This window comes from Myotis lucifugus, unplaced genomic scaffold, assembly GCF_000147115.1.
Source record: "Myotis lucifugus unplaced genomic scaffold, Myoluc2.0 scaffold_73, whole genome shotgun sequence".
Lineage (NCBI taxonomy): Eukaryota > Metazoa > Chordata > Mammalia > Chiroptera > Vespertilionidae > Myotis > Myotis lucifugus.
The window spans coordinates 1,623,998-1,640,522 of record NW_005871121.1 but is presented as its reverse complement, the minus strand read 5'-3'; the positions used below and the strand labels follow the sequence as shown (position 1 = coordinate 1,640,522).

The 16,525-nt window shown below is 35.3% G+C and overlaps 1 protein-coding gene across 3 annotated transcripts in view; it reads right to left on the bottom strand.

Annotated features, from left to right (window-relative positions):
* Window positions 1–9,386: 9,386 nt before the first annotated feature.
* The window catches only part of GRM8 (glutamate metabotropic receptor 8), a 709,328-nt gene continuing 702,189 nt past the window's right edge, over window positions 9,387–16,525 (bottom strand). For 2 of the 3 annotated variants that reach the window (XM_023755340.1, XM_023755339.1), the window contains exon 10: window positions 9,387–9,961. Coding sequence is in view for 2 of the 3 variants with exons in the window: in XM_023755339.1 (XP_023611107.1) it covers window positions 9,912–9,961 (50 nt within the window). In the remaining variant the exon portion in view is untranslated. The remainder of the gene's footprint in view (window positions 9,962–16,525) is intronic. The other variant, XM_023755341.1, reaches the window with a different exon arrangement.

Below are 16,525 nucleotides of genomic sequence, written 5' to 3'. Positions count from 1 at the left end.
AAAAAGTTGTAATAAGTTATCTAACTCTACAACTTAAAGAATTAGAAAGAGAAGATCAAGAAAAGTTCAGAGTAAGTAGAGAAAAGAAATAATAAAGGTCAGAGTAGAAATAAATGGCATAGAGACTAAAAAAAAAATACAAAAGATCAAGAAAATCAAGAGCTGGTTCTTTGCAAAGATAAACAAGATTGATGAACCTTTAACCAGACTCATCAAAAAACAAAGAGGGAAGACCCAAATAAACAAAATCAGAAATGAAAGAGGTGAAGTAACAACTACCTCACAGAAATACAAAGGATCATTAAAAAATAAATACTAAGAATGACTATATTCCAACAACCTGGACAACCTGGATGAAATGGACACATTCCTGGAAAAATACAGTCTTCCAATACATAATCACCAAGAATAAGAAAACCTGAAAAGGTGATAACTATTGATAAAATTGAAGCAATAATAATAAAAAACCTCTCAGAAGTTTAGAATAGTTACCTTAAATATAGTAAATTATAAAGCTGAGTGGACATGTGAACTTATCATTAAGTTTTAAATAAGTCCCTCAAGTGATCTTGGCATTTTTTTTTCTGATTTATTTCATAGTATTTAATTTTTTAAATATTTTTAAATGAGATAAATTATGAACCATAAGTAAAAAATCCTACATTCTGTATCTGATCTTGTGATGTACATGAATAACAGATAAACTGCACATTAGAGACAATTCAGAATAAAAATAAAAACTTCAGCCCAGCCAGCGTGGCTTAGTGATGGAGCATCGACCTATAAACCAGGAGGTCATGGTTTGATTCTCAGTCAGGGTACCTGCCTGGGTTGTGGCCTCAATCCCCAGTGTTGGGCATACAGGAGGCAGCCAATCAATGGTTCTCTCTCATCACTGGTGTTTCAATCTCTCTCCCTCTCCCTGAAATGAATAAAAATATATATTTTTTAAAAACTTCAATCAGATAAAAAAGTTGACACTAACTTGAATTTGTCTAAAGAATAGTTCTCCATCTAAATATGTTTCCCAAAGCTCAGAAGGTTGGATAGCTCTCCTGGTGCAAATAATGCATGACGTACTGATATAAAATACCAAATCAAAGGATTGCAACTTCTTTCATAGACTTGTGCCTGGTTTCCCAGCCCACCGCTATAGTATTCTGTCCTGACTCCCTGTCTGACACCACAGCTCTGTACAAGCTCTGCACTTATCTGATAGATGGCTCCAGCAAGTTAACTAATCAATCTTTGTCTTTATCTCATCATCTATAAGCAGGGATAATAATAATAATAATACCTATTGCATAAGGCTGTTGTAAGCATTATTTCAGTATAATACTTAGCAAGCTGACAAATTAAGAGCTTCAAAATCTTTAACATTATAATATATTTTATAATTATTGTAATTGTTATAATTAGGTGTCTGATCATTCCTCCATGCTAGTAAGCTCTTTGCATCTTCACACAAAAATCAATATATGACTTTTCATATTGCTCTTATTGAAAGAATAAATAAAGGAATGATTGAAGTAATAAAGTAATAAATAGGGAAAAAAGCAATCCCTTGAGATATAGGGAGATTTTATCCTAGAACACAACATAACTGAAGCGGTATACTTCTGGAGCCCCTTATTGTTTATGATTTCAGGCACTACCCTTTTTATTTACTTACTCTATATTTCAGGCCAGAAATATAGTTATGCTTCTTGAGAATGTAACTGACTTTCTTGGACAAAAAGAGAGTCTGATTGGGACAAAACATTGGGAGGGGGGTAAAGGATAATGTTCCTGGGTAGATTCCAAGGAGCACCATTCACTTTTAAACAACTCAGAAGCCAAGGGAGTTAGGGATTAAAGTTGATCCAAAGACTCACAGCTCTTCTTTGGGGAAAGCAACACAATATCAACAACTAAAACAATAATCAGACAAATTTTTAAAAAATACTTTTTATTGATTTCAGAGAAATAGAGAGAGGGAAAGAGAGATAGAAACATCAATGATTAGAGAGAATCATTGATCAGCTGCCTCCTGCACGCCCCCTCCTGGGGATCGAACCCTCAACCAGGGCCTGTGCCCTTAACCGGAATCAAACCTGGACCCTTCAGTTGGCAGGCTGACACTATTCACTGAGCCAAACTGGCTAGGGCAATAATCAGACACATTTAAAAATAACCACAGAATAACTGAGATAGGGTTCAGGAGGTAGATAAGTGCTGTAGAGATAACCAGGAAGAAAAAGATCAGCTCCGGATTTAGCCTGGAAGGAGTTGAGAGAAGAGAGAAGGGTTTGGTGACATTGGGAGATGATCTGAGGACTGCTGAACATATCTCAGAGGGAACAAATGCTTATTCTCATCGTATTTCTTATCCCCAAATTCATCTCAAGATTTATAGAGTTATTCCAATTAATGATTCGTGTATCTTTAAAAATGTAAACTAATGAGCCTGAGTGGGAAGAGAATTTGGACATTCATACATTAGTATGAACTAGATTCCCCTCCACTCATTCTTCTAGTTCTCCCCCATCTCAGTAAATAGCAACACCACCCTTTCCTTTCAGTTACTCAGGACAAAAACCTTGGAACCATCCTTCTCTCTTAGTGTCCATGTAATCTATCAGCCAGTTAGTAGGATAACCTTTCAAAATATGCATAGGTTTAACTACTTTCCACCACTTCCACTACTTTACTCAGCTCAATTCCTGATCATCTCTACCGTGGATCACCCTTACAACTGGTGTCTATGCTGCTACCATTGCCTCCTTTAGGCCAATATCTCATTACAGCACTCAGAAAGGCTCAATTAAAATTAGGCATCACTATGCAACTCCTTTGCTCGAAATCCTGTAATGGTCTTCCATCACTCAGGGTAAAATTTACTCCTTTCAATGACCTACAAGGCCTCATAAGATCTTACACCTTACCCTACCCTCCACCTTTCCCTGGTCTAGACATGCTCCTGCCATAGAACTCATTGCTATTCCCTTTGCCTAGAATTCCCTTCTCCAGGAGACTCCATAGAACAATCCCTTCTCACACAGATTGTCAAACTGCAGTGGGAAGGCCAGGGAGGGTTGGGGGGCAGGAGAGAGGGGGGTAAGAGATCAACCAAAGGACTTGTATGCATGCATATGAGCATAACCAATGGACATAAGACACTGGGGGGTAGGGGAAGCCAGGGGATTGTCAAGGGCAGGGGAAAAAAAGGACACATATGTAATACCCTTTGTAATACTTTAAGCAATAATAAAAAAAAAAGAACAATCCCTCATTTTCTGTAGGCCTTTAATCAAATGTCACCTTCCCTAGTCACTTTTCCTAAAATTTGAACCCTGTACTTTACTTTACAAATGCTACTTCTCAACCATTTCCTAATCACTTTCTCTAATTTATTTTTTCTCTTCTCAACAGTTATTATCATACCTTGTATTTATATATTTACCTTATTTACTCTTTATCCCCTCGGGAATACAAATGCCATGAGAACAAGGGTTTTGTTTTGTTGTTTAGTCCACTATTATATTCTCAGCATCTATAACATCTGCTACATAGCAGGCCCTCATAGATTCTAAATGAAATTAATGGTTAAAGTATCTTAATTATGTGGTATATTGTTTAAAATCCATCTGCAGTAGCTTCCCTAAGGGGATTGTGATATGCATCTTAGATAACTGTGTGTGTTGGGGGTGGGGACAACTTTGACATAGAAAAGCAATTTGGAGTCCAGGTGTTGGTGAAAGGTAGGAAGGTATTAATGAGTCCAAAATGGAAATTGGGAAAAGAGTGCCTAGAATGTGTGCTGAGGATATCAGTCACTTGGGCAACATTGTCAAGAGGTATAAAGAAATTGAGAACAAAATGAGAAAGAAAAGAAAAATTAATAAACCATATTTCACCTATTTTATAATGTTGCCTCATACAGGCTACTACTTCTTCCTCTGTGCAAATTTGTAAACGTTCTCAAAAGGGACCATTAAGCTGCAGCGCTTCCACTACTCCATTCAGTAGATGGGTTCCATATGGAAAGAGAGTCCCATGGCCCTACACTCACCATTAACCTGCTCTGCAGGCTACCATGCCAGAGGGAAGTGAGGGGCAGTTGGGTTTCTTAAATTCTAGGATATTTGTAGACAAGCAGAGCTCCATTCATCATACCTGTCCCCTCTCCACTCCTGCCCTTTGATTAAGAAGATTTCATTCTTGCTTCTTCTGCCTGGAAGATGCCAGTGGCAGGATCTGAGAACCTGTTTTTTTTTTTTTTTGATGGGACAGACTTAATAGACAGTGACAAATAATAGAAGATATTCATGGAGATAGGGTAAATTATCTATGGTTTGTCATCTTCGGGGATACTCTTAAAAAGGTTTTTTCTTTTTTCTTTATTTTTGGGTTATACTACAAAAAGGGAGGAAAAATATCCACTAGAGATGACAGTACCGGGGTGGGGGTGGGGAGGAAGAAGTTACATTTTCACAGATTATTCGTGGAACTGCCAGAAAGGGAACTCTTAGCTACCATTTATTCACACTTACCCTCCATATCACTTATTCAATTCAGCTTCTGATCTAGAGATATATTAAAGAGTAAAGACAGGAAAGAATAATTAAAACATAGACCCATTCCAGAGCCCTCCCATTACTAACTGGATTATTTTAACATGATTTTAGGTGTATTTGTGATCTTTATTATTCAACTACTGACGATGTAATGCTTGAAATTATGGGAAGCAAAACAATGAACTATCACTCCTCAGAAAAATTATTCAATACTTGGAAATAGAAAAAATATATTAATGGTTATTCTTTCAGTATGGTTCTGCATTTGAATTTCTATCAACATGGCTAATTTATAGTTCCATAGGTACAATGAGTAATTTGTTGATTTGTATCCAGTAGATTCAAATAATGTCTGTCCAATGGAATAGCCTCAATGTTTATGATTTACTAGAGGCCTGGTGCATGAATTCATGCACAGGTGGGGTCCCTAGGCCTGGCCAGCAATCAGGGCCTATCAGGGCTGTCTCACCCAGTCCAGATCCGGGGGAGGGACTGCAGGAAGTTGGCTGTGGGAGTGCACTGACCACCAGGGGGCAGCTCCTGTGTTGAGCATCTGCCTCCTGGTGGTCATTGAGCATCATAGCGACTGGTCAACTGGTTGTTCCAGTTATTCAGTCATAATAGTCACTTAGGCCAGATGCATGAAGATTCGTGCAAGAGTAGGCCTTCCTTCCTGCAGCTGCTGGCATCTGCTTCCCTCTGGCACCCGGAACTGGGGCTGCTTTGCTCTGGCTACCGCCGCCAGGCACCCGGGACCCAGGCTGCTTTGCTCAGGCCACGGCTGCCACCCACCCAGGACCTGGGCTGCTTTGCTCCAGCCACTGCTGCCACTCACCCGGTTCCCCGTCAGATTGTTGGTCATTACAGCATTACGGCATTACGGCCACAGGCCTTTTGTAATATAGATTATACTATAAGACACCAAATTAGTTTTATATGTATCCTTAGTATAAATCATATACTAAGTTTAACATCTTATCGGTTCCCTCATTAGTTAATGACTTGAACAAAATCCTTAACTTGTTCATTTTACCTCTGTATGAGTTATAGTTTTAACTTTAAAAGTATAGTTTAACAATGTAATACTTTTTGCTAGCATTCAAACAGCATCCTTTATTCTAGTGAACTTCCCTAATGGGACTAACTTCATTGGTAAATGATCTCTCTTTTGCTTATTTTAAAAACTGAAATATTGCCCTAACCGGTTTGGCTCAGTGGATAGAGCGTCGGCCTGCGGACTCAAGGGTCCCAGGTTCAATTCCGGTCAAGGGCATGTACCTTGGTTGCGGGCACATCCCCAGTAGGGAGTGTGCAGGAGGCAGCTGGTCGCTGTTTCTCTCTCATTGATGTTTCTAACTCTCTATCCCTCTCCCTTCCTCTCTGTAAAAAATCAATAAAATATATTAAAAAACACACACACACACACAAAGAAAAACTGAAATATTACACTGATCATTTGTCTTTCCTGCTTTCTGTAAACATATCACCCATACATCCAAATTATGATATGGTCAATTCTTGTATGTTCATATGTCCCAATCGATGCTGGCTATCTTGATGTTGTAACAAGTTATTTGTCCTATTTAGTTTTCCTGAAGCTACTGAATTAAGCAGTAGGCAATTAGAAAAATGTATTTAATAGTTAAAAAAATTTTTTTCTAAACTTATCACTCTGAAAGCAGATATAGAAGTAAAAAATGTATGAAACTTTACATTGATAATACACTGAGTTCAACATAAGAGAAAAATATTCTGACTGTCCTAGCAAAGAGTTAAATTAAATGAAATAATGGTACCCAAAAGCACTAACATCATTAAAGGTTATGCTACAAAAAACTTTTAAAATAAAAAAAATGGAAATAGAACAATTATACAAGCTTTGCTACTATGTCTAGAATATGGTACTTTCCAAGAGAGACAGTTGGCAAGGTTCTGAATATTCATAGATATAATTCCTTCTTCAGGAGACCATTTCTTCTAGTTAGGGTCAATTTTTTTCTTTATTACTCATATCCTCATCAAAGAGAAACCATAATAAAAGCAAAATGAATTATATCTGAAGATTATTATATATGATTAGAGTATTCTACAATTTGTTATTATTTCTTAATTATCCTTTCATGAAAGCTGTTATTTTTAGCTATTTTATTCTAAAAGATAGATGGAAATACTGGCATTAAAAGAAATTATAAATGAAATGAGAAAAGTTGGTAAGGTTGCATAATAGAGTTTAGGAATACCATTATTTTTCACTTTCTACTTAATAAATATCAGTGTTGACTAATATAATTTAGAAAATTGTTAATATTTTTCTATGCCATCATTGGTAAATAATAGAGAAAATAGAGGTAAAAGGAAAGAAAATATAAATAACACAAACTCCCCTTCCTAGTGAGAGTTCCTGTAATATGATATTTAATTCAAATAAAAAATGTAAAACCCCGTTCATCTGACATGCCACATTGTTTTGGTAAATTTTTTTATAAACACTAAAAATTAAGGTAGCAATTCAGTTCCTGTTCATGTTCCAATGGGTCATCCATCAAGTTTAAATTTATGAGTGTTTTTTTCTTAACAAGAAAATTGGTTTGTGACAGATCAACCATCATTGCTTTAGACACCTTTAAATATTAACTAGTATATGCTAAAAACTTAAAAATTGAGATCAGATTTGGCCCAAGGTCACACTAATATATCGCTCATCTTATACTAGTGACATTTGTTGAATATTACCTTGGGCTACATTTTTAGCATTTCCTCTGGCATGCTGAGATTAGATGTGACATTTCTTGGCCATAATAAAACACAAGGTCAATTCTAAAAAATATAATACTATATTTTCCATGCAATTTTTATTTGCTTATCTATAGTACACAGGCAGTCTATTTTAAAGTATGGGATTTAGGAACCACTACTAGCACATGCTAAATCCTTCTCCTTACAGGATGCCTCCCCACATTGTCACAGCCTATATGACCACCCCTGGAGCCCATAGCAAAATTCCTGAGAAAGTAACCACAGTGGAGGTCAGAATTCTCCAGCTCCTACAGTAAGAGGCTGAGGGAGTTTATCCTCCCACTGCCTGGGGAGGATTATAGTTTCATCAAAGAGAAAGTTTCCCACTGATATAATGTTATAAAGGATGATTGGCATATGTAAATCCACCACAACTATTATTTAACTCGATTATAAGTAAAATAAGATTTTGAAGAACACAAAACAGGAATCAACTATTTATAAAAGTACTTAGGAAAAACAACTCACTGGTAAGTTTGTAATAGGAAGAGCAATTTTGAAATGCCATGAGTTATGCTCAATATTTTATTTTTTTCCTAAAACCTTAAAAGAAAAAAAACAAAACACAACAACCCACCTTTAGCCTGGGAGCCAGCTTTACTCTCATAATCACCCTGTTACCTCCCCTTACCCTGATTAGAGTCAATTAGTAAATGAAAACATGAAAATATACTTGAATTTTGCTCTCTGAAAAATATGCAAGTCTTGTAAAATTCAAGCATTTTCTCAACCAAACATGGATACTTACTAGTTAAAATTAAGATAAAAATCTTAAAAACCACTAATAATCTCCAATGCAAAGAACAATTACAATTACTTCATGGTACGGCTATTGGTTCTGAGCTACATGGCACAATAAAATATACTAAATGTGCAATTATGTTTATTTTCTTTTAAGCTAGCTCTTGTCTAAAAAGGCACACCTACAGGTGAGCTTAGGATCCTGATTATAGGGTTTATTAACCAGTAATTTGGATTATTGAGAATTTTAAAATAATGCCCTTACTCCTTGATTTAAATATTATCTACAAACAACAAATACTGTTAGAAGAAACTCAACAAAAGGCCCAAAAGCCTTGTCTGCTGATTTCTGTCTGTGTAGGCATCTAGGAAGTGTTACTGTATTTTGAAGGAGCCTGCACTGTGCTACTTCAACTCTCTATTAAATAAAGTGACTGTCGATATCTGGGTTGAAGCTACAGAGCACTTACAGCTCTTTATATCTATAAGGAGAGCAATGAGCCATCCAACCTAACTCAGTGGAGAGAACATTTACTAACAAAATGATTGTAGAGACCCATTGACTTGATGGATTTCTGGGATTGTGTAGAATAGAGGAGCCCTCTATGAAAATGGGAACAGATTTGAAAGCCTTTAACAGGCTTCTTTATCCATCCTAGCATGGTTTATTAGCATGACACAAGCTCCCAGTACTCTCTCTCTCTCTTTAATGACACTGCTCTATGAACCAATGAATGTTTTCATTTGGAAAATAAGAAAGCACTGACATATTATCTGAACTGTGGTTTCTGTAGTGATGCCAAGAGATTAAATATGCTAATTCTGTGCTTTGAGGAATGTACTGGGTAAGGCCCATTACTTCACCGATTTCAGTGGGTTCTGGGCCCAGGTGAGAAAAGATTAATAATATACATACCTTGGAATACTTCATGAAGCAAAAGTTCTGACTTAGAAAACGGAAAATTTCTGATCTACTTTAAAATGGTGATTTTCATAACATATTTCATCATTTGTTAATTTTGAAACCTGAAGCAATTCCCCTCAAGCTATTGCTTGATTCTTCATAAAAGAAGCAATTATTATGAAAACCGACCACATAAATCTTGATATATCCACAAAATCTTCCACAAAGAATTCTCTTTCGTATAGGAATAAAAGGCAGTCTTCTTCATATACACATGAGTGTACAAAAACACATTCTTCACAAAAAACCGTACTTCCTTGGGCTTAGTTGACAGCAGAAGTGCCAACTGGAGTTTTCCCTGGCTTGAAAACTGGAACGAAACAACTCTCAACATTTGCAAAACATTCCTTTATTATTAGAAATAAATTATTTGTATAAAAAATTGCATGCGTCAACCATTGCATTTATTTTTAGCACAGCCCAGGGCTTCAATCCATCAGCCATTACAAGAAACAGATTCATTGTCTTATACAAGTGAACAATGTGGCACAGGAACAGGAGTTCTCACAATCACAGAAAAATACTTACAGAGTAACATCAGACATGGTTTATTTCAACAGCATTTTTTTTTTCACAAGCTAACATTAGTTTTCCGTTTGTGATTTGTTTTTAACTGCTCATGAGTAAGCAATACTTTAGCTTGAGACTTCATTGGTTGGATTGTCTAAAATGGGTTTCTTCACTCTCTGTTGTTGATATTTTGGGCTCATGGCTACTTTTTGTTCCTCACAAGATTGACTATTGATTTGATTGACTGTAGTCCAAAGAGATCACCAGGAGTGAGTCTTGGTGGTGTCATGTTCGTTGTTTGAGATCACATACCAGATTTCTTCATATTGTGTCATTTCCCTGTTTCAGATTGAATGATCGCTGTAGCTGATATAAGTTGTCTTGGTAGAGGAAGCTGTTAAGATAAATTAAGACAAATTAATAGTATAAAAAATAAATTATTATTATAAAATGTTTTTAAAATTCAAACTCTATAATGACTATTGTTGTAATATTCAATTTGTACTATGTTACTTATTATTTTTAAACCATGTAGAAGGAAATCAATGATTATAGGAATAAAAATGCTGCAGCAATTTTAATCTCTAAAACAACTAGCCTCACTTATGGTATAGGTATTTAGCAGAAAATTAAAAATGTAACAGTTCTGATCTTTAATAAACTTGGGTAAAATTTAATTTGTATGTGTCTTTTGATTAATAAAGATTTGCAATATGAAAAATGAAAGAACAGATAAATTATCTATCCTGTAATATGAAAAAAACTTATTACAGTCTCAGTTAAATTCTTTGAGTCTGCTTTGATGACCAAAAAGGGTTACTAATTATAATTAGTTGTACTTTGAAAATGAATATATCTTCCATTTTAAAATAATGCTTTTAGACTCTAAAAAGAAACATAGTAAAATATCAAGTACATAGAATATTTATAAATATTAAAGTAAATATGTGTATTGCTAATACATATTTATGATCTGCTTTCATCCAACGGATACAAATGGAGATGTTTAAAAAATAAATAGACTCAAAGAAGGAAATTAATATTTAATTATATTAGTACCAACTTACTATAATGTAAAACTCATTATTGTAAGACTTTTACAAATATATGAATAAGAAAATATTCTAAGTCCAATTTGTACTCATGCTTGCATTTCCAGAGAATCTAAATCTAAATCCAAAGAATTCCTTTGGGTTTTTGAAAGATATGATGGAATAAATAAATCTCTGTTCTAAAATTCAAATGTGATGTCCTATTTTTCTATGGAATTCTGGAATGAATAATCTGAAGAAATATATGGAAAGAATGCAAAATGTGTATGTGTTTCACTACATAGATCCAATTCAGGATGAAACAGATTTTTAAAGAATAATTTAGTGTTATATGGAGGCTAAATGGATAACAAAACAAGACTCTTCCTTACATATACTGTCTACAAGAGACTCCTTCAGATCAAAAGATACACACATATTGAAAGTAAAGGGTTAGAAAAGATATTTCTTGAAAATGGAAATGAAAAAACAAAAGCTGACAAAATAGACTTTAAAACAAATGCTATGTAATAGACAAAGAAAGACCCAACAATTCCACTTGTGGGTATGTATTCGAAATTGAAAGACATATACATCTATATGCTCATTGCAGCATTATTTACAATAGCAAAGATAGAGAAGTGATCTAAGTGTCCATAAGTAGATGAATAGATAAAGACGAGGTGATACATGAATATATATAGGACGCAGCCCTAAAAAAAGAATGTAATCTTGCCATCTGCAATAACATGGGTGGATCTCGAGGGTATTGAGTAAAATAAGTTAGACAGAAGAAGACAGTGCCATATGATCTAACTTACATATGGAATCTAAAGAACAAAATAAACGAACAAGCAGAAAAGAAACAGACTCATAGATACAGAGAACATTTTGATAGTTGCCAAATGGAAAGGGGTTGAATGGATGGGAGAAAAAAATGAAGGGATTAAGAAATGCAAATTGGTAGTTACAGAATAGTCACAGGGATGTAAAGCCCAGCATAGAGAGTATAGTCAATAATCTATAATAATAAAAGCATAATATGCTAATTAGACCAGACATCCTTCCAAATGATCTTCTGGAGGAAGCCGGAGCTGCGAGGGAAGCCCAGGTCCTGGGTGCCTGCTGGCAGCCAGAGGAAAGCCTGGGTCCCAGGTGCCAGAGGGAAGCCGGTGCCAGCAGCCGGGGGAAGAAAGGCCTACTCTTGCATGAATTTTGTGCATTGGGCCTCTAGTATTATAATAACTATGTATGGTATCAGATGGGTATTAGATTTATTAGGATAATCACGTAGTAAATTATGTAACATCTAATCACTGGGCAGTACAGCTGAAACTAATATAATACTGTATGCCAACTGAATAAAAAATAAAAAAATATTTAAAGTAAAAACATGAATAATTTAGTTTTTTAACATTGAATAAGGAAGTTGTAAAGCTCTTCCTCTTAAATAATTGGCAATCAGGCTCATTCCATTTTAGTGGACATCACCCCTGGTGATTGAGCAGGTAAACTTTTACTAGAGACTGAGATCATGCCAAGTTCATCATCACTAAGATTAGCATAGATAGCCCAAAGAAGTGCTAATATTTTTTCTATGTTTAATATCATTGACTATTATGAGCTTCATGCCAAAAATAGGTGACATATCTGCTTATCTTATCTATATTGTTCTAGGTTATTTTTGTGGCACAGTGGAAAGGAAGTAGATTTTAGACCTGGTTTTAAATTATATTGTTTCTTGCACAATAAGAAAAAAAAATTCACTGTTCCTCAGTTTGATCACTGGTCAAAACATAACACATTGTGTTTTTTTTCATGAGAATGGAAGCAGGTTTGTGAGTATGGAAGCAGAAATAGGTTTGTGGAGGATCAGCTGGTGCCTTAAGGAATCAGTACAGAATCTTATTCATTTACTTACCTTTCCAAGTGAAACATAATGATTTTTATGCTTGTTTGCTTTTTTATTTTATTTTTATTTCTAATTTATATGATGCTTTCAGATGTCTCTAAATTTCTTAAAAGAAAATAAAATCTTCAACTATGTTTTTGAAGGCCTTTCATAAAACTATGTAGGCAAGATAAAGAAAAATTGTCATAAGAATTAGAAAATAACCCTTAAAAAGGTTGTTCAATTGCATGCCTTATTCAATATATTCAACAGTAACTAAAAATATATAAAATATTTATCAAATTTGTGGGTAGCTCGAAATAAAAATTATGGTTGAAATATAAGAACAATAGCCAGAAAGGTCTTGAGGAAGATGATATTTAGATGTTAATTCAACATAAAATGATTTAGATGAGACCATCTTTAAGGATCATTCCAATTTAAAGCCCATAGCTAGTTAAAGATCCATACTTCATTTTTTGAATTCCTAGAAGTGATCTCCAAGGGAAAAGATGATAGAATTCTATTGAGAATTGAGACTATAATTTACAAAGGGAAAGCAATCTTAATTTTTCTAATGTATAGAAAAGGGAGTGCAGGGCTCTGCAAACCAATGATTTAGTCAATATGAAATCAGTGATAAAGCACAAATCTTGTGAATGGCAAGGATCTTTATCCCAGAAGTATTACAGAGTGAAATTGATGAAAGATGTACAGATGAGTTAATGGAGATAATTTTTACAGAGGTAATGAATATGCTTATGTGAAAAATAGCAGAATACAGTAACAATGAATTTCCTGTGCACACCACACTGTGCGCATAAGCTAGAGAAAGCAGATCTACCTTCAGCAGTCGCTGTTTTCATGAATTATGCATGAACATAGCTTAAGGAATATCATTTGACAGTCTTTGTTAGTTGGATACAGTTGATACAATTCATATATATCAACTTTGTTTCTAACTCCCTTCCCAAGCTTTTAGGAAACAATAGGACCCCTTTTGTTTGGCATGTAGGATTCTGCAAATTTAGTAAGTAACATAGACCTGATGGTCTCCTTTCCAGCTTCACATTACTTATATTTTTTCTGCATGGTGAAGCTTTAAAACCTTAAATATGTGACCAGAATTCCTGGCATTAACAAGTCATCATTAAGATGAAGTTTCTACAGATAATGGACTGGTAGAGCTGCTCCATGGCCACGAAGGAAAAAAAGATTGCATGCATATCATAAATCCACAGCTAATTTGTCAGGGAAAAAATCCCAAGAATAGAACCATAGTCATAATCATCAAAATCCTCAACATGTTTATTAAAAGAAAGAGGGTTGCTAAAACAACAGTTTTTGAATTTTATGTCTTCTCTTTTCTATTAACCACAGACCAATCTATATTTTCATGGCAACAATGATATGTTTACCTTTAGATGGTGATTTATAGTTTACAAAACACTGTCACGAATGTCTCTGTCACTTCACTGTGGTGATTTATCAAAAGTCTGGTAGCAGAAAGTGTGAGAATGCAGCAACAGGGATGCTGTATCAGTGCATTAATCAGCCCTGGATTTATTGAGAATAGACTCCACCCATTTCAAGAGGAGGTGTTTCAATCTGAAGAGGGATGGTACTAGCTAAATGGCAAAGGTCTTTCTAGTACTTAATTACACTTCTAAAGACAGAAGACATCTTTTAGAAGACATATTGCATTTACGTATTCAAGTTATTGAGACTTTTAGAGGGTTTGTGATTTTAGAAGACTTTTGACCCCATTCAAACTACTGGTACATGTAGTAAAAATAACAGGGACACAGGGGTTCACAATACTAGTCGTGTAAGTGAACAAAGGTTAGCAGTGGTTACCTGGAGTGGGACTGTGCAAGGATGTGTGAATGTGCAAACTTTGGGCACAACTTATTCAAACCCAAACTACTCCTATAAAAGATGGATACACTCTGCCCTAACCGGTTTGGCTCAGTGGATAGAGCATCGGCCTGCGGACTGCGGACTGAAAAGTCTCAGGTTCGATTCCAGTCAAGGGCATGTACCTTGGTTGCGGGCACATCCCCAGTAGGAGGTGTGCAGGAGGCAGCCGATCAATGTTTCTCTCTCATCGATGTTTCTAACTCTCTATCCCTCTCCCTTCCTCTCTGTAAAAAATCAATAAAATATATTTAAAAAATTTCTGTGCTTGTTTCTCAATAAATTTCCATCTTTTCCTATAAAAAAAAAAGATGGATACACTCAAATCTCCAAAGTATAATTTAACCTTCATTTAGGTAGTAATTGACTTGATCTTGATTCACCCTTTAAACTTTCTTTATATTCTAAAAGTGAGCATCAACTCATCAAGAATATGATAGGCTTACCTTCTATACATATCCCACAATTGTGATCTTTCTTATTTCAGAGAAAACAGGGAAATGCACACATGTTGTATAATTTCTGTTGATAATTTCATCATCAACAGAAAAAAATGGAAGGGAAAGAAAATGTGTGAGACTTATTTCTATACTATGGGATTAGTCTTTAGCAATACTCAACATTTTCCTCTTCAAGAAACCCACTTACTTTTTGAAAGGTTGGGGAAAAGCTGATGTTTGTTTTTTTTCTCACTAGAGTCCAGAGATGAGTCTGAGATCACTGGCATTTATTTCACTGTATCTTTGGTTGTTCCTATTTGCAACCGTATCATATAAAGCTTTCTGGATTAAGACTAAAAAACAAGCCCAATTATAGATTCTGGTAGATCATAGTGAGAAGTGTCAGTGTTCAAAATGTATCATTGGCTAACAGCAGTTTCCTGGCATTCTACAATAGGTTTTAACTTCCTGCCCTGATGCTTTTAAGGCAGAAAACACAGATAAAATTCTGCCCTCAAATCACAAATATTATACTGTGATTGCGTTGAGAGTAGCTATAGGACATCTTTGGCTAAGAGACCAAATAGGCCCATTATTAGTAAATTGCTTACCTATAATCAGTGATGATTGTAATAATGTTTTATCATAACCCATCCTTGTCATGTCTTTTCTTGCAGTTTCTCAAGGTTGCATATTTGCAGAAAGGTGAATATGTGGGGAGTGTCTGTAGATTTATTAAAAAGTTTATTTCTCTACAAGTGACTACATTTGGTATTAGTGGAGGTAATCTTCACTAGATCTGGCTAATAATTCCAAGAAGTCTGATAGTAATTGAAGCCAATAAGTTTAATTAATCAATACTTATCTTCTAAGGATATTTCTGCATACGGGGCATTTAGTGTATACAATGCTCATCTGGAAATCTTGATGTTTATAAATCTAGTCAAGACTAGAAGTTGTTATAATAATTAAGTCAGATAAAATCAACTCTTAAGCCCTAACCGGTTTGGCTCAGTGGATAGAGCGTCGGCCTGCGGACTGAAGGGTCCCAGGTTCGATTCTGGTCAGGGCATGTACCTTGGTTGCAGGCACATCCCCAGTAGTGGGTGTACAGGAGGCAGCTCATCGATGTTTCTCTCTCATTGATGTTTCTAACTCTCTATCCCTTTCCCTTCCTCTCTGTAAAAAATAAAATAAAAATATATTTTAAAAAAATCAACTCTAAATCTTCCCTGAATTTCATGTCAGAAGTACAGAGAATAGGGGAGACAGCCTGCTGGAGGAGTCTGAGGGGAAGACAGTAATTTTGCACAGGATTTTAGCCTGAATTATTAAATACACATGTTGTATTCCCAAAAGACAGGAAGCCACTCTAATTCAAATGCCTTAGCTTTTATTTATTTTTGATCTATCTACAGAACTAGTACTGTGATGTTGGTTACTTTTGTTTGTTAGTTTTAACCATACTCAGCTTTCTGGTATTTTTATAATACAAATCTTCAATCTATTTGCTGCTCTTCCATAGACACCAAGAAGAACTGCATAGATCAGATAAACTCTCCTGGATTACCTTGGTACCAGTGTATCACTATCGTGTGCTTCTTTGGGGCTGGACTGTGGAAGGTAGATGAGGAAGGGAAAAGCACAGTGGTGGTTGTAGAAAAGATTCTATTTTCAGG